The 22,869-nt window shown below is 44.0% G+C and overlaps 1 protein-coding gene across 11 annotated transcripts in view; it reads right to left on the reverse strand.

Annotated features, from left to right (window-relative positions):
• ANKRD26 (ankyrin repeat domain containing 26) overlaps positions 1–22,869 on the reverse strand; it is a 195,351-nt gene that overhangs the window by 55,706 nt on the left and 116,776 nt on the right. For 10 of the 11 annotated variants that reach the window (XM_048836164.2, XM_048836169.2, XM_048836165.2 and 7 more), the window contains 5 exons: positions 20,390–21,343; positions 17,506–17,658; positions 14,391–14,566; positions 14,042–14,135; positions 11,130–11,207 (listed from right to left, as the gene is read on the reverse strand). In XM_048836164.2, coding sequence (XP_048692121.2) covers positions 11,130–11,207; positions 14,042–14,135; positions 14,391–14,566; positions 17,506–17,658; positions 20,390–21,343 — 1,455 coding nt within the window. The remainder of the gene's footprint in view (positions 1–11,129; positions 11,208–14,041; positions 14,136–14,390; positions 14,567–17,505; positions 17,659–20,389; positions 21,344–22,869) is intronic. The other variant, XM_048836166.2, reaches the window with a different exon arrangement.

Here is a 22,869-nt window from a genome sequence, read left to right on the forward strand (position 1 = left end):
CTGTCAGCCCTACACCAACCTACAAGACTTCTGCTAAAAGACTGCATCAAAAGAAGTCAAACTTAGACAGCCTGGTAAAACTGTTGATGCTCGATCATGATGTAAACTTGCAAATTTCTTGCATGGGTCCCTTACACTTACTTACGAAGTTCTTGTAGACTGACTGAATGGTAATAATGCCTCTGCTTTTTGGCAAGGAGAAACTCCTTATATTGTAGGCTTCCCCAACAATTCCTGATCCACTTAGAAATAGAAAAAAGACAGACAGTTACCTTTTCCGTAACTGGTGTTCTTTGAGATGTGTTGCTCATGTCCATTCCATATTAGGTGTGTGTGCTCGCCACATGCACCAGTGCCAGAAGTTTTTCCCTCAGTGGTATCCACAGGGGACCAGCTCTGGTGCCCCCTCGAGTGGTGTGCAAATGCTGCGGTACAACGGGCGCCACCAGCTCCCCCCACCTCCCTTCCTCCTTGCCGGAAACTCCGACAGTGGGGAAGGAGGGCGGGTTATGGAATGGACATGAGCAACACATCTCAAATACCACCAGTTATGGAAAAGGTAACTGTCTTTTCTTCTTTGAGTGCTTGCTCATGTCCATTCCATATTAGGTGACTCCCAAGCAATGCCAATGGAAGCAGGCAGGAGTTCACAGACGTGTAGATTGCAACACACCTCTGCCAAACCCAACATCATCTCTGACTTGCTGAGCGATGGTGCAGTGCGCCGTGAATGTGTGAACTGAAGACCACGTCGCAGCTCTGCAAAAGTACTGGATGGGAACCTGTGCCAGGAAGGCCGCCGAAGACACCTGAACTCTGGTTGAGTGGGCCCTCGCAATCAGCAGTGGTGGTGGGACCTGTGCCAGCTCATAACAGGTCTGGATGCAGGAGGTGATCCAGTTGGAAATCCTCTGCGATGACACCAGAAGGCCCTTCATGCAGTCCGCTGTCATGACAAAGAGCTGGGTCAACCTGCAAAAAGGCTTGGTACGCTCCAGGTAAAACGCCAGGGCATGTCTGATGTCCAGGGCATGCAGCCTCCTTTCCTCCCTAGTGGTGTGTGGTTTCAGACAAAACACTGGGAGGAAGAAGTCCTGGTTAGAATGGAAGGAAGACACCACCTTCAGCAGAAAGGCAGGATGGGGTCGCAGTTGAACTTTGTTCTTGTAGAACACCGTATACAATGGCTCCAATGTCAGGGCTTTAAGCTCTGACACTCATCTCATGTTATCGCCATAGGGAATGCGACCTTCAATGACAGGTGGGAGATGGAGCAGGAGCCCACAGGCTCCAAGGACTGGCCCATGAGCCTAGAAAGAACCAAGTTAAGGTCCCACTGTGGGACAGGTGCCTGGGCCAGTGGGAAGAGTCTCTCAAGGCCTCTCAGGAATCGGACCAACATGTCATGTCAAAACAATGTCTGACCTTGGATTGGTGAGTGAAAAGCGGAGATAGCTGCAAGGTGTACTCTGATGGAAGAGAGGGCCAGCCCCTGGTACTTAAGATGGAGCAGATAATCTAAGATAGACTTAAAGAGGAGCGCATTGGAGAGATGGTATGCTCCAACGCCCAGTGGGAGAACCTCGTCCATTTAGCCAGGTAGGCTGCTCTAGTGTAGTGGTTCTTAACTTTTACTGCAGCCTGCGTCCCTTTGGTTCTCAAAATATGTTCTTACACCCCTTATCAAAAATCAAAATATGTTCTCGCACCCCTTATCCAAAATCGTTGAAGTAGGTCAGTTCTTTAAACCTAGATATATTTTTTGTTTGTATATTACAGTAATCGTTAAAAAATGTATAATGTTAATAAATACATAGGTTTGATTAAAGCATTTTGAGTGTACTTATGTGCCTGTGCTTAATTTGTCTTTTTGATGTTTCACCTTCTAAAAAAATCTGGCCTGTCTCGCACCCCCAGAAAGGGCATCTCACACCCCCAGGTGGTGCGTACACCCCCGGTTAAGAACCACTGCTCTAGTGAAAGTCTTCCTGCTTTCCAAAAGCATTTTCTGGACCTCGTTAGAGCAAGCCCGCTCCTCCAAGTTCAACCACGCAGAATCCACACCGTGAGGTGAAGGGGGGCGAGGTTGGGGTGTAGGAGATGCCTGTGAGAGCAGATCTGGTCGGGATGGGGCCAGAGAGCGGCCACCGCCAGGTCCATCAGCGTACCAAACCAATGTTGGCATGGCCACACACTGCAACCATGATGACATCCCTCTGAACTTGGGACCTGGAGCAGCCTTTGATGAGCCAGTCATCGAGGTATAGGTAAATCTGGATACTTTGACGTCTGAGGTAAGTGGCTACTACCGACATGCACTTGGTGAATACCCTCAGTGCTGTCACCAGGTTGAATGGGAGGACCGCGAACTGATAGTGGTCAGGTCCCACAGTGAAACGTAGGAAGTGTCTGTGACCTTGAAATATCATTATGTGGAAATATGCGTCCTTCAAATCAAGGGTGGCATACCAGTCTCCTGGATCCAGGGAGGGGATGATGGAGGCCAGGGAGACCATGCGGAACTTCAGCTTCTTTAGGTATTTGTTGAGGTCTTGCAGGTCCAGGATGGCCTGTAGACCACTCTTGGCCTTCGGGATTAAAAAGTACCGGGAATAGAACCCCTTGTTCCTGTACTCACGAGGAACCTTTTCCACCACACCCAGCTGCAGCAACCCTTCTACCTCCTGTGCGAGAAGACTCTTGTGAGGGGGTCCCTGAAGAGGGAAGGGGGATGGGAGAAAGAAAGAAACTGGAGGGTGTAACCCTGGGACACAGTATTGAGGACCCAGCGGTCCGAAGTTATAGTGGTCCATGCAGGGAGGAAAAAAGAAAGGCAGTTGGAAAACAGTGGGAAAGATGGATCCAGGGTATAGTCTGGTAGGTCGCCCTTGAGTGCACCCTCAAAATGCTTGCTTGTCCCTCTGCTTATTGCGGGTCAGGCCTGATTGGGCAGATGGTGGAGGAGGGTGGCTCGGGCAGTGCTTGTAGCCCCTACTCTTCTTATGGGGCGGCTCCTGCCAGGGTTGACTCCTTTGACCCTGAGATGGCTGCAGTGTGAACCGTTTATGGGCTGGACCGGCGACATACAGCCCTAGAGTTTGCAGTGTAGAGTGGGAGTCTTTCAGTCCTTGCAGCTTACTGTCCATCTGTTCTGCAAACAGGACCTGGCTGTCGAAGGGGAGGTGCTGCATCGACTGCTGAGCCTCAGGTGACAGACCTGAGAGGAGCAGCCAGGATGCCCTCTGCATGGAAATGGCCGAGGCCCTGGTGCAAACCACAGAGTCTGCTGCATCTGAAGCTGCTTGGAGGGCCGCTCTGGCCGCCATCGTGCCCTATTCGAGGATCGCCCGGATTGCCACTGTGCCTCAACGTCGACCTGTTCAATTGAGACGAGTCCCCCGCGTGGGCCCTTTGGGATCTTCGGTGATCGGTGTTGGTAGACCAGCGATCTACGCCTCATGCTGCTCGTCTGGTGTCAGGACCTAGAGCAGGCCCAGGAGCCGGAGTGGGCCGGTCATCAGGAGGATCTCCCCGACTGTGGGAATTTGCATCTCAGTGACAGGTGCCAGCGGGCGGGTGACCAGTGGCTCCATTCAACCGATTGGTCGCATGATCGGTGCCGAGGCATTGGAGATGCGAAGGGTTGGTCTTGATGCTCATGTCAGGGGGTGCATGCCTCTGAAAGTCTGCGCCAGATTACCGGCGAGCCTCGCCTTGAATCCAGCTGTTGGTGCCCAGGGTTCGGAGACCGAAGAGGGCTTCTCTGAACCTGCCTCCCTACTTCCGAGGCATGACGGCTCCATGCAGGCGAGCGCTGGTGGGACATCTCCCGTGATAGGGAATGGTGCTGATGAATGGTGCCACTGAGGCGGGGACACGTGGAATGGTCCCAAGGCTTCAGCTGTAATGTGAGCCCTGCCGCTCAGGGTTGAAGCCTTCGGGCCTGGGCTTTGGCCCCAGGCCCTCGCAAGTGTAAGCCAGCCCCAACGACCCCATTAAAACGGGGTCGCGACCCACTTTGGGGTCCTGACCCACAGTTTGAGAACAGGTGTCTTAAACAATTCAGAAGGGAATAAAGGAATATGTGCCTCCTTCTGTTTATTTGGAACAGATTTTAATTTTGCCTTCCTCACAAGTGGATATGGGTAAGGAAGAAGAGTATTCTGAAAAGAAGCAAGTGAATACAAGTTGATATTATTTTCTGGACTTGGTCCTAGGATTGCTCAGTCTGTGTTTCTGCCTTCTTTCTCCTTTAGAAGCTCTTGGAATGCTCCCAAGAAGATTGAAACTGTTGCATGTTGGTCCCTTCTTAAGCACTTGTAAATCCTTTCAATGGTGATGGTCATGCTCCTGGCTGAAAATACTTGTGATCTAACTTGTTTATGCCAATTTAATTTGATTTCAAATATTGGCATAATCTGTTGAGCCCTTCTGCTGTTCTTAATCTCCCACTTCCATACTCTCAAATTATATAATAGATAAAAATAATGATAAATATTTTATACTATTTTGCCTTTCATTGAATGTTTTCAAAATACTTTATAAGCAATTATTTTGGTCTCAACCCTCTGTGAGGTATGAAAGTACTATCCCCATTTTGCATATGGAGAAAATGAAGCACATTCTAATATGTTCAAGATGACATGGCAATCCACAGCTGAGACAAGAACAGAAAGTTTCCCACATTCCACTCCTGTGCCTTAACTACATAAGCATTTCTTCCCTATAGGCCACAGAACACATTATGCATGAAACTGCTCATGTTGATGAAAACATCACATGTTTACAGGGGCCTCATATACTTTAATGTCAGAAGGGACCATCATGATCATCCAGTCTGACCACCACACATAACCTCACCCCCCACCTCAGAAAAAGGAACTGTTAAACCCATAATATGGCTCTTAGGAAACATATTAACAAGTCCTTACTAAGACACCTTGTTCTATAATAGGGTCTTGAATGCAACTCCTCTGGGTATTGTGCAATTTCCCCCCTTCATACAAAGCTCCCAATCCAAAAACAGTTATTTCATTCCTGCCCCACAACCATGATCACTTATGACAGTTTTCAGAGAAGATAAAAATTCATGGCCATGTGAAAAAAAGGTTACTCACCTTCTCGTAACTGTTGTTCCTCAAGATGTGTTGTTCATGTCCATTCCAATCAGGTGTGTGCACGCGTAAATGCACGTTGGCCGGAAGATTTTTTCCTTAGCAGCATCCGTCGGGTCGGCGTGGGCGCCCCCTGGAGTCGCGCCCTCATGGCGTCTAATATATAGTCCTGCTGACCCGCCACCCCTTCAGTTCCTTCTTGCCAGCTACTCCGACAGAGGGGTAGGGGGGTGGGTATCGGAATGGACGTGAACAACACATCTCGAAGAACAACAGTTACGAGAAGGTAAGCAACCGTTTTTTCTTCTTCGAGTGTTTGTTCATGTCGATTCCAATCAGGTGACTTACAAGCAAAATTAGGAGGTGGGGTCAGAGCTGTCCACTGACCGGAGTACTGCTCTACCAAAGGCTGCGTCATCTCTGGCTTGCCTAATAATCGCATAGTGTGCGGTGAAGCTGTGTATTGATGACCACGTTGCCGCCCTGCAGATTTCCTGGGTGGGGATTTGAGCCAGGAAAGCTGTTGATGAAGCTTGCGCCCTTGTAGAGTGTGCTGTTATCTGGGGCGCTGGGATCCCTGCTAGATTGTAGCACTCAGTAATGCAGGCCACAATCCATGATGAAATGTGCTGTGTCGAAACAGGCTGGCCCTTCATTCCGTCCGCTACTGAGACAAAGAGTTGTACCGACTTCCTGAACGGTTTCGTCCTCTCGATGTAAAAGCGCTCTACGGACATCGAGAGCGTGGAGTCTCTGTGCCCGGCTACTCACATGAGGCTTGGGGTAGAAAACGGGGAGGAAAATGTCCTGGTTGACGTGGAACTGCGATACAACCTTCGGGAGGAAGGCCGGATGGGGCCTGAGCTGAACTTTGTCCTTAAAATATAGGGTGTAGGGCGACTCGTACATTACAGCCCTGAGCTCAGACACCCTCCGGGCTGATGTTATTGCCACGAGGAACGCGACCTTATAGGAAAGGTAGAACAGGGAGCATGTTGCTAGAGGCTCAAAGGAATGCCCTATGAGCCTAGAGAGGATCAAGTTAATGTCCCAAGCAGGAACCGGTTGGCAGATGGGCGGGTACAACCCATCGAGGCCCTTCAGGAAGCAACTGACCAGGGGGTTAGCAAAAACCGAGCGGCCCTGTACCCCCGGATGGAAAGCCGAAATGGCAGCCAGGTGTACTCTTCTAGAAGACAAGGAGAGACCTTCCTGCTTTAGGTGGAAAAGATAATCCAAAATCTGGGGCACTGAGGCTAGCGCCGGGGGAAATTCGCGCTGAGCTCACCAGATTGAAAATCTCTTCCACTTGGCCAGGTACGTGGCCCTAGTGGAGGGTTTCCTACTGCCCAGGAAAACCTGTCTGACTTGTTCTGAACAGGAGAGCTCAAACAGATTCAGCCATGGAGCCTCCATGCTGTGAGATGTTGCGACCGCAGGTTCAGGTGCAGGAGCCACACGTGATCCTGTATGAGAAGGTCCAGGAAGAGTGGTAAGGTAATCGGGGCTCCCACTGACATGTCTAGGAGAGACATGTACCAATGTTGGTGGGGCCAGGCTGGTGCTATGAGGATCTTGAGCAGGACCTTGTGTACAAGCGGTAGGGGTGGGAAGGCATTTAGGAGTGGACCCCCACAATGGAGGAGGAACGCATCTGCTGTGAAGCCCAGACTGTGATTCTGGAAGGAGCAGAACTGCTGACACTTCCTGTTGCATTGCATAGCAAAGAGGTCAATCAGGGGACAGCCCCACTTCTGGAAAGGGCAAAGGGACCACTCGTGGATGTGAAAAGACTGCTGAGGTGGTCCGCCAACTCGTTCTGAACCCCTGGAAGATACAACGCCTGTAGATCAACTGAATACTCTATACAAAAGTCCCATAACCTGAGGGCTTCCTGGCACAGGGAAGAGGAGCGTGCACCCACCTGTTTGTTGATATAGAACATCGCGGTCGTATTGTCCGTCATGACCAATTCACATCGACTTGCCAGATATGGGTGGAATGACTGGCACGCTAGGCGTACCGCCCTGAGCTCCCTGACATTGATATGAAGATGGAGATCTGTCTGTGACCAGAGGTCCTGAATCCTGTGGCCCCCAAGATGAGCTCCCCACCCCAAATCTGATACGTCCGTCACTAGCACTAGGGATGGTTGTGGAGCAGCTAAGGGAAGTCCTGAGCACACCTGCTGAGCATCCATTGACCACAGGAGCGATAGGGCGAGGCAGGGTCATGATCCTGTCCAAGCTGTCCCTGGCAGGTCTGTACACTGACGCAAGCCACGACTGCAGCGGTTGAAGCCTGAGTCTGGCGTGCTGAACCACATACATACAGGCCGCCATGCGGCCAAAAAGTTTGAGACAATTTCTTGTGGTGGTGGTGGGGAACTGCCTGAGTCCCTGGATCATGGCGTCGAGGGCCTGGAATCTCGCCTGCGGGAGGAATGCTCTGGCTTGGGTTGAGTCCAGAACCCCCCCCTATGAACTCCATCCTCTGGACTGGGGACAGAGTCAATTTCGCCTCATTCAGAAGCAGGCCCAGATTCTCGAAGGTGGCTCTGATGAATGCCACCTGAGCTTTCACCTGAGCCCTGGATCGGCCTTTGATCAGCCAGTCATCAAGGTATGGGAACATCTGTACCTGATGTCTCTGCAGAAAAGTGACAACGACTGCCATGCACTTGGTGAAGACTAGAGGTGCTGCTGACAGGCCGAAAGGGAGGGCAGTAAATTGGTAATGGGAACCATTGACCACAAACCTGAGGAACTTTCTGTGGTTGTGAGTGATTGCTATGTGAAAATATGCATCCTTCAAGTTGAGGGGGGCATACCAGTCTGCTGGATCCAGTGAAGGGATAATGGAGGTCAGGGAGACCATGTGGAACCTGAGTTTCCTCACAAACTTGTTGAGGTCGCGCAGGCCCAGGATAGGCCTGAGGCCGCCTCTGGCCTTCGGTATTAGGAAATAGCAGGAATAGAAACCCTTGCCCCTGTGCTCCAGTGGAACCTCCTCTACCGGCCCCAGTGCTACGAGCGATTACACCTCCTGAATGAGAAGTTGCTCATGAGAAGGGTCCCTGAAGAGGGACGGGGAAGAGGGGTGGAAGGGCAGGAGGACACAGAATTGGATGGAGTATCCCAGGCTCTACTGTGCGAAGCACCCAGCAGTCCAAAGTTATACGGGATCATGCACCATAGAAAGGGGATAGTCAGAAGGAATCGGTAAGGCGGGGTAGATCCTGTCTCTGGTCTGGCATGCCGTCCTCGATCACACCTTCAAAAGGCCGGTTTAGGGCCAGAGGGTGGTTTGGGCTGGCCTTGATTAGTGGAGGAATGTTGCCTTCTCCTACCGCTCTGGTTCCTCCTCCTAGAATTGTCCTGGCGGTTCTGCTGCTGGAACCTTGAGTAGGTTGTGGGCGGAAGTGTCTCCACTGTGGGGTGGGGGCATGCAAGCCCAAGGATCTGAGGGTGGCTTGGGAACCTTTTAGGCTCTGAAGCCGTTTGTCCATCTTTTCTGAAAAGAGTCTCACCCTCAAACAGGAGGTCCTGAACTGTCTGTTGGACTTTGTAGGGCAACGCTGAGACTTGCAACCAGGCCCCCCGCCGCATAGCCACCCCTGTTACCATGACTCTTGTGGCAGCGTCGGCAACTTCTAAAGCTATGTGCAATGAAGCGTGGGAGACTAATTTCCCTTCTTCCACCAAGGCAGTGAACTCTGACCGAGAGTCCAAAGGGACGAGCTCCATGAACTTTGCCATTGAAGCACAGGTGCTATAAGAGTACCTGCTCACAATGGCCTGCTGGTTAGCAATACGGAGTTGTAACCCACCAGTGGAATAGACTTTTCTACCCACGAGGTCCAGGCATTTAGCGTCCCTATTCTTTGGGTAAGGACCTTGGAAACCTTGTCTTTCCCGTTGGTTAGCTGCATCGACCACTAGCGAGTCCGGAGGTGGATGGGAGTAGAGATGCTCAAAACCTCTGAAGGGGACGAAGTACTGCCGCTCATTACGTTTGGCAGTGGGTGACAGGGATGCCGGTGTCTGCCACAGGGTCTTAGTGGTGTCCACCACCGTCTTTATGAGGGTAACGCTACCCATGAAGGCCCCGAGGGTGCTAGGATGTCCACCATGGGATCCGTGTCTTCTATCACCTCCTCGGCCTTGATGCCCAGACCTTGGGCAGCCCTGCGGAGCAACTTCTGTAGGACTCTGTTATCCTCTAACGCAGCAGCTATAGTCGTCCCTGCCAACGCTTTGTCTGGCGACGAGGAGGAGGAAGCGTGTGCCAGTAGTGGAAGCTCTCTGCCATCTGCCCTGGAGGGTCACGTGACTCCCAGGGCAGCGTTGGAGGAAGTGGTGCCAGGGCCATAGGTGTCGTAGCAAACGTCGGCATCAGCATCAGTCTCACCGGAGACAGCTGAGTCAGCATGCTCACAGGAGCTGCCGGGGTCAGGGAGGGGGGCGAGGTGCCTGCATCGAGGTTGACACAGACAACGGTGCAGGTGTGGGAGACAGGTGCGTCAATGTCGTGAAGGCCGATGCCGAAGTCAGAGCTGAGCACGGTGCCGGAGTTGATGACGGGGCCGGAGGCAAAGGCGTCGGGACCGTAGGTGCCGGAGTGGATGCACAGTGGAAGGCGGCACGAAAGTGGCGGAGGCCACTGAAGATGTCACTGAGTGTGCGCCCCTGGTGATAAGCCCAGGGAACCCTTAAGGGCCACTTAGGTGGATACTGCCACTGCAGAGGCCACGTCTGATGCTCCCTTCTGTCTCTGCCCAACCTCGCTCTAAGGCTTCTGCTCCTACTCGAGCGGTAGGAGTCGGGCTCCGACTCCGGGGTCTCAGACACCGAAGACCACAGAGGAGCTGATCCTCAGTGCCTCGAATGTCAAGAGCTCAGGGAGTGGGAAGGCGCTCTGTCGGTGCGTGTAGGTGCCGATGGACAAGGCGAAGGGGAGTGCCTCGACATCATAGCCAGCTTTCCCTTCGCACTGGAGGACGGAGCTCCGTCGGCGCTAAGGGTTCCTCCATGGCAGGCGAGAACAGTGCTGTCAGGTGGAGGAGATCTCTGGCGGCCGCGTATGCTTCCGGCGTGGATGGGAGCTGCAGCTGCTGTGTAGGTGCTGGTGATCGAGGTGGGGCTGGAATCGACTGCCTCACCTGGACAGGAGTCGACACGGCCCCGGAAGGAGACGCTGAGGAGTGTCCCGCCTGGGGTCACACATCTCGAGGCTTAGCCAGAGGAGAACGGTTGTCTGGCTTTTTCTTGTTTTGAGGCACTGGAGAATGGGAGCAGTGCCTACTATCAGATGGGCCCCGCGAGGAGCTGTGGCGGTGCCAAGCGTCCTTGAAGGAGTCCTTCCTCGTCATCGAAGTTGCTGCCGGCGCCGGGGCGCTCCACGTTGAGGACGACGCCGTACAGGTCGGGTCAACTGAGCCTGGGTCGGAGTGGGGGCATAGGTCTGCATCCATGAGGATCACCTTCAGCCGCTGTTCCCTTTCTTTAAGTGTTCTCGGGCGGAAGTCGCAGCAGATCTTACAACAATCTTTCTGATGGGTCTCCCCCAGGCACTGAAGATACGAGTGCGGGTCAGTCTTCTGCACGTGCTTGGCACAGGCCATGCAGTTCTTGAAGCCCAGGGACCGCGGCATGCCATGGCACCGGGGCTGAAGTTGCGGGGGGGAACCCCAACTACTATACTATGCTATACTATTAACTGGTGTACTACTAAAAACAAACTAACCATATACACGGAATAGAGAAGAAAACTTGCTGAGCAAAAGCCAAGGGAAGTTCCAGCCACCGTCACTGGCGGTAAGAAGGAATTGAAGGGGTGGCGGGTCAGCAGGGCTATATATTAGGCGCCATGAGGGCGCGACTCCAGGGGGGGCCCAGGACAACCCGATGGATGCTGCTAAGGGAAAATCTTCCGGCCAACGTGCACTTACGCGCACACACACCTGATTGGAATTGACATGAACAAGCACTCGAAGAATTGTGTCTTTTAATTTACCTGCTGATTTAGCTGTTCTTCTAAATTGATTTTTGCTGTCTGTAAGCCTGTTATCAAGTCTTCAAGGCGATTATGAACCTATACAAGCATTAAAAAAATATATCACATTTGTAACTTTCCACACTCAAGTTCATATACAGTTATAGAACAAAAGTGATGCAAAGAAACAAACAAGTATTGTGAAAATTTCTAAGGGCAGTCAGACATATTCAAAGAATATTTCCCTTTTTGTATTATACATACCAATCATATCTGTTTTGATGTCTACGTCAACTGATTATTTCCCCTAACATTCCAGACATTATGGGACAGATTTTCAAAGGGCTTCTGAAAACGTGCTAATAAAACTGAGAAGTCGTCGTTCATCTGCTAAATGAAAATCCACATTCTTTTCTAAATTAAAAAACCACAAATATTATCTATATTTGAGATCCTATTTGATTTTGGAAGCCGTGTGCAATGTGTTGCAATGCAGGAGGTGCAGGTTCAGGAACCACTGAGAGATTCCAATTCCAATAGACTAGTGGAATTTGGAAACATCAGAAGCATTATGGCCATCACCTTTATAAAGAAATGGTTTAGATTTTTCTCAGGTGTTCAGGGAGAGGATGGACTGAAAGGGGCAAGTTATACGTTGTGCGTAGTTAGGGTTTTAAGCTATTATGGTAGATAAAATGAATATAGAAGAAAATGTAAAAATAGCTTTGTATGTATAATAGTTTCAATGTTTATATTGTGTTTTCTACTTTTTGTAAGGTGCTCAGAGCAATGAGTGAATGCTTGAAATCAGTCAAAAAAAGAAAAAAAACCTGTGCTTTATAGAAAGGATAATTTATGTGATGGCCCCCACAAGATTAAAAAAGGACTGTCAATCCAGAGAGGATGACAAATTACCAATAATTTGCCTTCACAGAGTATTTTGACTCAACAATTCTATGTGTCACACGTCTATGAACTATGTAAAATGCAGTAACTGTTGTGAAAGCATGCATACCCTATTCTCAGAATCAAATATTCAAGGCAAAAATTATAATAAAGTTCACAGCCTAAATAACCCCCGTTTTTTACTGTGGCTCATCATCTAGCAGAGAACTTAGAAGAAGTGTGGATCTTCAGAGTCAACATACAAGTCTCCTATGTTATTTGCCATATATAGAGAGAAACATAGAGGAGCCTATGTTCAGATCCATTCAATTAATCTCTAAATCCAGGCCTGTTATTATACTGCAGGTGTCTCAGTACCTTAGGGTATACGGTGGTAATTCATTACATATAAAATCTCTTCCACAGCATGCCTAGAAAAAGCCTAATAGCATCTTCTTCTCCCGACCCCAAAACTACTTCCCACTTACTTCAGTGATAGAATCTTCTCCCGTGATTGAAATAGACTGTGGATACCAAGAATAATTCCTCTCAGAACAACTTGCTTCTGCTAGCATTTCTCCTCAGTTTTCACACAGTCCAACTCAGAGAGCTACAGGACTATGTGACAAAAGGTCTATCTTTGAGAAAGAGGTGTACAGTAAGATGAGTCTATATTAGACCTGAAAACAATGGCCTTCATAGCTAATTGGGAAAGATGAAAACTAATGATGCTCCCCATATTGCTTTGCCAGTTGGGTGGAGTGGACAGTTCAATATCTGTGCCCATTCATATTTGATTTCTCTATGGCACTGCCTACAAGGGTGTCAATTAGTGACAACTGTTGTGGTGATTTCTCTGATGTGGACCTTATTTAAATGAAAAGCTAGCCATCACAGAAGAAAAACGGATCTTAAACAAAAAGTCAACATCTCACAAAAAGAAAAGGAGTACTTGTGGCACCTTAGAGACTAACCAATTTATTTGAGCATAAGCTTTCGTGAGCTACAGCTCACTTGAAGTGAGCTGTAGCTCACGAAAGCTTATGCTCAAATAAATTGGTTAGTCTCTAAGGTGCCACAAGTACTCCTTTTCTTTTTGCGAATACAGACTAACACGACTGTTACTCTGAAACATCTCACAAAAGGTACCTACCACAGGGATCCAACTTTGTTGTTTATTGCACATCACTAAACATAGTATTAGGAAGCAAAGGAAAAAAGCAACTATACATAGCAAAACCAACCTCTGCTTATAGAAAAATCTCATCAGCTGACAACCTAAAAATGATTTTTTCCTTCTATACATGTGTTCTTCCCCTATTCATTGCATATTTAAACCTTTAGAGTTCTTTCATTTAGATTATGTTAAAGAAATTCTAGCCATGAAATCAGTTGTTAAAACTGAGAAGCCGACATATAATACAAGGGATGTAATTCTATTCAGATGTTCTGATGATGTCATTTAGCATCAGCAGACTAGTGCGGAAGTATTTTGTCACCAAAATCCCAAGGGAATTTCCATTTATTAGCTGGTTACATACATATTTTTAACAATTTGCATCTCTAATGAATGTTTGAAAACTTGTCTGATTTAAAGTCAAACATTCACATTAGTAAAAAGAAAAGGAGTACTTGTGGCACCTTAAAGACTAACCAATTTATTTGAGCATGAGCTGTAGCTCACGAAAGCTCATGCTCAAATAAATTGGTTAGTCTCTAAGGTGCCACAAGTACTCCTTTTCTTTTTGCGAATACAGACTAACACGGCTGTTACTCTGAAACCTGTCATTCACATTAGTATTAATAATAAAATATATCATACTGAAACTGATTTAATATATAATGTCAGATGTATAATAATAATACATATAACGCCCATTTAAAAGTTCTCAGAAACCAAGTATTTGGATATATTAGACTGGGATTTTCATAAGAGCGTAACTCCATCAGATCTGAGAATCTATTTCCTTTAGGCTCCTTTGAAAATCCCAGCCTTAATGCATAGATGCAATAAACTCACAAGAAAGTTAAGCCTGTGGGTGACTTACAGAAGCAGAATCCTGCAGGTCTTTCTGAAGTACCTCAATTCTGATTGTTTGCTGTTTGGTTGTAGCTTCCAATCTGGCATTTTCAATTTCTAGTCTTAAAAGCAAATATACTTTTTAATATGTAACAATATAATTTTTCTGGACAAGTCTCTAAATCCACAATAGCACAAAACTTGAAATAGTTTTGAAATAATCATTTACATATGAATTTCATAATCTAAAACTCATTTTAAAATTGTATCTAGTATTTAATTCTGTAATATTTAATTGTGTATTAGCAAAAGTCCTTTTATTTCTGGCCATATTTTAACAATAAAACCTGGTTTCAACATATTGGCAATTTTCTTACCTTTGTATATGTTCTTCCAGTTGTTTTATAGCATTATTTGTTCCAGATGATGCTATTAGAAGGTCTTGCAATTTCTGGGAAGAAGCATTCACTTCTCGTTCCTTACTATCTAATGCATTCTTCAAATCATGAACACGTCGTTCAGACTGAATATATTGATCTTCCGATTCTTGCAGCTGTAAACAAATCAAATTTAAGGTAACTGACGTATGAAGTGCAAGTATTTAAATCATTATTGAATTTCAGATGAAAATTCAACTTCCTGTACATACACATTTGTTTTAAATAAATCCCTAGTCCATTTCCTTTCCTTTCCGTCCAGATGTATGAAAGCCTTGTCCATGCCTTATCTTCTTCCTCAATTACTGCAATACCCTCCATACTGGCCTCACTAGTCCCATATTGCTCCTCTCCAATTTGTCCAAAACAGAGCTGCAAAAATGATTTCTCCTCATCTTATAAGACCACATCACTCTTTGAATGTCTTCACTTGCTCCTCCTTGCCCACTATATCTTGTTTAAAATTTGGCTCCAGCAAGTATAAGCCAGCCCCAGCTACCCCATTAAAATGGGGTTGTGATCCACTTTGGGGTCCTGACCCACAGTTTGAGAACCGCTGAACTAGATAATATGTTAAGTAAAAGATATATACATGCATCGCTTTGTCCAAGTGAGTTAGTGAGCTTAGTTACTCTAAGACAAATTGTTATCAGGTATGTACCACAGTTATAAAAGAATGTAAATTACTTAAATGTCACTGTGTTTTAGATGCCTAGAAATAATGTTAAGTCAATAAGTGTTTAAAGTGCTGAGACGACGAAAACTACTCATTGTACTACTCTAAACATAAATTGTATGTAGGTGCTGAAAAAGAGATAATGAATACAGCAACTGGAGCGTATACATTTTTCAGAACACATGGTTTGTGATGTCACAAAATGGACAGCTCCTTAGATAATAGAGAAAAGTGTGAATTGAAGAGTTTATTGTTTCTAATGTAAGAGGTAAACCATTATTAAAGTTACAAGTTACCCGTAGTTATATGTACTGGTGAATAACAATAAAATGAGAAGTGGCTTTGAATCATCAAGTGCACACTTGATGTTAGTAGGTGTGTGTGTGTGTGGAAAAAGAATAGGTTTAATTGGGTTCTAGTTTATAACATGAGTTTTGCTTCTCTAAGCATTCAAGAATAGGTTTAGCTTAGAATTATGTGGTAAGATGATTTTAAATTGAATTGACATTTCAGTAGTTAAAGCAATTTAAATTTCTAACTTTAGAATTTTTTTGATTGAACTGTTTTGATAATTGTACAGTATTTGATTTGTATAAAGCTTGTCTGGCAATTTGGCAAAAGACTTGTATTAAGTTTCCATAGTGATACCAAATTATTTCCACAATACACAAAAAGTTTTATCACTGAGTGATAAAATTTTGTACCTTTCAGTTACTGTGATTTGATGTATTACTTCAACAAGTGTAGCATCCTATGTCAAAGCAATTCACTTAAACCTTGTAAACACTATCCTATAAATATTTTTAGTTTGCTTTCTGTAAACTTATTTTTTTTAAATTCTATTCTGATAACACAAAGTCTTCAGATATGTCAAATGCAGACAATAAAGTTTTCAGGCTCTATGGCAAAACTCCTCATTTGAATAGTTAATCACATTCCCCCGTCTCCTGGGGGAAGGCTGCTAATCAGAGTTACAACATGTGCCTGAGGAATAGCCTACTTCCTCCAAAAAGGGCAACTGCAACCACCACTGGTCCTATCCTCCTCGCCTGCAAAGAAGTCTTTGGAATTGGCTGGAGAGAAGCTCGATTTTAGTACCAATACACAACTCTTTCTGGCTTCCAGCTCTACGTACACTTCCAAGACTAGAAGGGTGACAAAAAGGATTGAAACTACACTTCCAATCCTGCCCCATTCTGCACCACCACAGCCTGAGGCAGAAGCACAGAGTAAAGGAGTTTCTGATCCTGCTCCCTGCCTCAGTCCTCAGAAGAGGGGGTGAAGAGTTAAGTGTTTTCCTAAAAATAAAGAGGGTGGAGAGAAAATAAAATGCTTGGGATGGCAGAGAGGATGAAATGCTTTGTAGGAGGGGGCTGAAAATTGAATTGTTAGAGGAAAAATGGAGAAAGAAGAGAGGATTGATAAATTCTAGGAGCGAGGAGGACAGAATCAGTTATTTGCAGGTATTCTGAACTGATCAGTTGGAGAACTGCTGCTGCTCCAAAATTCAGTGAATTAATCAGAAATTAATGCATGTTTAATTGATTAGTTAAAATTATTTATCTTGTGTTTTGCACTGTATCTGTCCTAATACTCTCACATTAAATGCCCTACTCTAGTCTTTCTAGTGCACGTGCACAGATCTTCTTGCTGCTGCCAATAAAATATGTTGTCCCAATTCTGCTTAAAATGGAGATTAGACTTTCTGCAATGTTTAGAAGAAAAATATAGTAATGAGAAACAACTGTTTTTACCTATAGTTAATGAGGGCTGACATCATGCAGAACATTTTTCTTGAATGCTTAGAGAAGCAAAACTCATGTTATAAACTAGAACCCAATTAAACTATTCAATTAATTTACACTTAAAGAAAAAAATGAAAATTTTAAAAGGCCAATTTTGCGTTTCCTCACCCCGCTTCAAGACTTTAGCGTGACCATAATAGTTAAAGTAAAGCTACTATTAGACGACAAAGGACTCCCTCCCTTCATAACATTGAAGTCAAAGGAAAGTGTACAAGTTTAACCACAAGGTGACTGTTGTGACAAAACATCAGTAAAACACTAGCAACAGAAATTACCTTCTGATTTTATCTGACAAAATAAGACACTAGATATACTTGTATTTGAAATGTCATACTATCATAATCTTTAAAATAGACTCCTATTAGAAAGATTCCATTTAGTTTTATGAATTGTGACATTTCGTAATATCTTGCCATTTATAACAAAGTAAATGAAATTAATTCATGAATACAACTGTATTTGATATTATTCTCAAAATAAGCAGAACATGTTATGTTTTTCACTATTTGTAAAATCAATGAACCAACTACGGATTTACTACTATATGAATAGTAATGTATACTATATTGTATACCTTGGTTTTAATCTTGTCTATTTCCTTTTGCAAATGTAGTTTGTCCTCTTCCAGGTCATTGCGATAACGTGTTGTAACTTCAAGTGAAGCTTCTGACATTGATTGCTTTTTAAGAGCATCAGCAAGTTCTTGTTGCAGTTGTCTTACTGTACCCTAATGAAATATTTTCAAGTTAGTATTAATAAAGCTTACAAAAATTAGTATGAAGAGTCCAGATTAGGATCTAAAATATATTTTTTGATTTGTCAGGTTATATATGTCAACTAATACATTCAGAAGGGCATAAAATGGTAAACAATCATGACTGCCAGTGATATGCCTAAATAGCTGCAGGCTCCCTCTCACCTGACCACTGTTAATCAAAGCCAGTTGGACAGCTGGTGCCAATGAATGCGGATTGCTATTTCTAGAGAGGTTAAATGTTTTAGACTGTTTAGGATGTGTGTTATCTTCTGCTCACGGTCATTAAAAAGAAAGGGTCTTGGTCATTCCAGTGATGTAGGAAAGGCCTTTTACAGAGAGTTTTCATTGTTAAGTCTGGTTTTGTTTTATTTTTTTAAGATATACCAGAATACAGATTTAACCATTTAGGCATAAAAGCCACAATTTGATTGAGTGTATAGTTGGGACATTTAGCATTTAAGAATGTAGTCATTAGCTAGGCCTTCAACATCTTAACATATCTGACCTTCTCAGAGTTTCTGGAATCATAATACATAAAGGTAAATGCAATTTCAGAGTATCAATAATTTCCCAGCAACACTAAACTTAAGGCAGAGATCTACCGAAGAATGAGATCTACCGAAGAATTGCTGACATTCAGGGTTTATTTCCAAAAAGAAAAGAGACAGGAGAAAATGTCTGAAAGAACACTGCCAACTTAAAAATCATAACTCTGTCTGAAAATTTTGTTTCTGATCTTCTTACAAGTAGCACATAAAAAGACAACAACAGAAAGAGATGACAGGAAAAAAATAGTTCCCTCCAAGCTTGTTTGTTTACTTTGGGTGTAGTTCAACCCATTGCGGTTGGCTAGCACATGGCCTCTGCATCACTCAAATTTCAATTCTGAGGGCTTAAATGAGATCTCAGAGGTACATAGACTTGTGCTGGCCCCTACACATAGGTGATTTTCACTCTTGTGCGTTTGCAAGCACTTTAGCTATAGTTCATTTTAGCTGTTTTCCTGTTCAGTCACTCACTCCCTTTCCATTTTTTTGTGTGGTCTCTCATACAGCATCAGAGGAGCAAAAACATGCTTAAATCTCACTGAAAAGCCTAAGTAGGGGAAGCTTGGAGCTATTGTAGTACCTGAAACTAACTCATTTTTGAAGGTGGTGACTAGATTTCAAATTGCCAGCATATCCTCTTCTCCACTCATCTGTCTCTTACCAATTGTCCACCCTTCCGAATTGATTCTTCAATTGATTTCCACCTATGCCCAAATCTAATTTACTCTCTCTTATGTTCAGCCTCCCTTTCTTAATCTGTTGCTTTTCTTAGTTTTCTCCAGTATTCTTCTTTGTCCTTGTCAAGGCTGATTCCCCACTCTGGCACTTCGAGTACAGAAAGTGGGGGCCCACAAGGACTCTAAAAATTAATACTTGCCACTCTAGGCTTGTATTAAACTCCCAAGGTTACAGCTTTTCTCTGACCTTGGATAGGTAGTTGCTGCTACCACCCAAGTGCAGAACCCCTTTGAGATCCCAGGAAGGCACATTTGGGAATTTCTTCCTGTGGGGTACCCTCAAGCCCTTACACCCCACCCCCTTCTGGGGAAGAGCTGAGAAAGAAAAACAACATGTGCATAAACCTCTTAGGACACAAAAATCCAATTCTGTTCTTAAAAAAGGTAAATTTTATTAATAAAAAAAGAAAAGAAAATACATCTTGGAACTTAGGCTTTTGCTAGATTTAAAACAAACAAACAACTACAAGGATTAAGTATCAAGAATAGGTTTCCTGAGGTCTAGCTTAAAGGTCAGAAGCAAAACAAAAGCATCTGGGGCTAGCACAGAGGAGTCCACAAGCCATAAAGAAATAAAGAGATAAACCTAATCGCGTTTTCCTAGAAATTTCCTGATCTACTTACATATTTGGGGTTTTAGATGAGTAGTTTCTAGGTATGATATTGATGATTTTTCATACCTGGCCCAAGCTTCTCACAGCATAACTGACTCTCCCCAAGAACAACAGACAAACAGACAAAAAGGGAGTCTTGTTTCAATTTTAAAAAGTTCTAGCCTTCCCACATTGGCTCTTTTGGCCAGGTGCCCACTCACTTCCTTTTACCTATGCATAGCAGTGAGACTTTTTAACCCTTTAGAAGTAGAGCACTTAGAGAACAGCTACTAAGAGCAATTTTATAGCTACTGGCTGGCTGGGTGTCCATAAAATGGAGCTATCCCTTCATTTATCACAGTCCTATTGCCTCACTTATTTCCTACTTCCTCTCTTCTAATCTTTTGCCTCTGTGGCTTTCCTTTGTTCCATGGCACTCCAGTCTAATGCCACCTGGAATTTCTTGAACTGTTTGGAAAGTTTTACTTTCCATTCCATGATGCACAAATACTACTAGGTAAAAACTGAAAGGAGATCACACTTGTAGACAAAGTAGTTTATCCTTGAATAGTCTGAATTCGAAAGTCATTGCTCAAATCTTCCGAGCAGAATACATAGGTGAGGAAAAGCAGAGATGGATTTATTTGCCGCAAGCTATTACTATTCCGAGTACGAAACAGATAAGTGCATTCCCCTGTAAGTAAATTACACAATTATTTTTTCCAACTGGATATTTTACAAGGATAAATTTTAAACTTTGTTATGGGACCTTCAGTGAATAAATGATAAAACTCAAATCACTGTTTGAAGTTTTTATACTTACCTCTCTTTCTACTTTCTCTGTTTCATATTTAAAGACTTGCTCCCTTAAATTATTACATTTTGTGATTAGTTCCTTATTTCTCTCTTCCATCATATGAATTTGCTTTTCAGTATCAGCTCTAAGTTTACTGAATATATCACTAAATCTGTCTTGGACATCACTCACTACTTTTTCTTTGATGATCCCCTTGTTTTGCATATCTTCCAATTGCTGCCGGAGTAAGACGTTTTCACTTTGAAGCTGTGCCAATCGTTCTTGCATAGATTCCTGTTTTACAATATATTTGCTCATTTGATCCTTCTCAGTTTGTCGAGCATAATCAAGTTCCTTTGCCTGACATTGTGCATAACTTAGATCTCTTTGAGTACTTTCTAAAAGCAAAGTTTTTTCTCTAAATGTGTGTGTTACATGATGAAGTTCATTTTCTAGACTGTTAGCTTTAGTTTCGACTTTAGTAAGCTGTTGAGACAAGATATTATTGGTGTCTCGCAGATTGGACAGGTCGTGATTGAGCTTGTCTTGCAAACGAAGCCATTCATCACGCTCTCTTTGTAGTGTTCGCTCAACATCAGTTTTTGATTTCCGACAGCATTCAAGTTCTTGAACAGCAGAGTTCAAACGGGAACGGAATGATTCCATCTCTGTCTCCAGTCGATCTTTATTTTCTTTTGCATGCTCTATTTTGGAAGTTAACATTGCAGATTCTGTCTTTAATACATTCAGCTGTCCATTGTACTGAAAAACTGTTTGTGTCAAAGCCTCCTCATTTAGTTTTAGCTCCTTCCTAAGATCTTCATTTTTTTCTTTCAAGACCTCATTTTCTTCTAAATATTTGGTTTCTTCCTCCTGGTGCCGAATTCTTATTTGATCAAGCTCTAGTCTTAGTATAGCAATTTCATCTTGCAGTTTCTGATTTTTGTGTAAAAGATCCTTTTCTCTCAGATTATCAGGTACCTGAGTAATTGAGAACATATAAACATAGAGGTGAGAGGGGGGAAGGAAGGGAGAAGAGTTACATTTAAAAAAAATGATAACAAACATGCATTTTGATGTTTTCTAATAATCAAGCTTGACTTACTTAAAATAGCTTTATAAACTACAATCTAATTGGCTGAAAAGGCTCTGAACACGTTATCTTTTAGTGAATGAACTCACTGGAACTATAAGATACTATTCAGTAACCAAATCAGTAAGCCACATTTAAGTTTCTTTTTTACATCAATAATATAAACAAAGCCTTTAAATATTTTAAATCTAAATCCTTTCAAATACATTACCATACATGTACACTTTAGTACAGGCACCACACTATAGGCCCTACACTAAAGAAGGATGTGGAAAAATTGGAAAGAATCCAGTGGAGGGCAACAAAAATGATTAGGGGACTGGAACACATGATTTATGAAGAGAGACTGAGGGAACTTGGATTGTTTAGTCTGCGGAAGAGATGAAGTGGGATTTGATAGCTGCTTTCAACTATCTGAAAGGGGGTTCCAAAGAGAATGGATCTACACTGTTCTCAGTGGTAGCAGATGACAGAATGAGGAGTAATGGTCTCAAGTTGCGGTGGGGGAGGTTTATGTTGGATATCAGGAAAAACTTTTTCACTAGGAGGGTGGTGAAGCACTGGAATGCATTACCTAGGGAGGTGGTGGAATCTCCTTCCTTTGAACTTTTTAAGGTCAGGCTTGACAAAGCTCTGGCTGGGATGATTTAGTTGGGGATTGGTCCTGCTTTGAGCAGGGGGCTGGACTAGATGACCTCCTGAGGTCCCTTCCAACTCTGATATTCTATGATATGGGGGTGTTTTTATATTCCTTTAAAAATATGGTTTAGGCTTGTTATCCCATTTGCAGAATCAGCAACAGAACCTAGCTCTCCTGATTCATTGTGTTTTAACTTCCCTATTTATTATCTCCTTCTCTGACTTCTATTTGAATATATATCCTACATATTTTAACTTTATGTATTATCTTGGCATTAAAGTGTGGTTTTTTCCCCACGTATCCTTCATTTTCTTTCCCTCTCTCTTTTTTCCCATATTGCTGAAGCTTAGGTATATAGTCTTCCAATCATCCAAACAGCATAATGTACTCAGATAATAATCAAATAGGAGATGCATATGTAATCTCTTTTGCTCTGGAGACGGATAATTCATCCACTGTACCAAGAATTTTGGGTAGTGTGGTGAGGAAGAAGTACGACCAAAAGTTGGAGTGTTCCTGTCAAACAGCTTCTCACTGTGTCAGCTTCAGGCATGTTAAATGTAATCACATTACTTTGAAGATGAAGTTACACTCTCAAAAGTGACTGTAAAAATGGGGTTCTTGGAGTCCACGTTTGTCTCAAATTTGCTCAATTTACAAATAAACAGCTATTTTTAATAGATGTGTTCTTTCTGCTTTGTCCATCACTGCTAGTAGTAAGGAACTCAAATGGGAACTTTGTTATCTAGTATATCATAGTATTTGAGCCAGAAA

The sequence above is a fragment of the Caretta caretta genome, chromosome 1 (assembly GCF_965140235.1).
Source record: "Caretta caretta isolate rCarCar2 chromosome 1, rCarCar1.hap1, whole genome shotgun sequence".
NCBI classification, from domain to species: Eukaryota; Metazoa; Chordata; order Testudines; family Cheloniidae; genus Caretta; species Caretta caretta.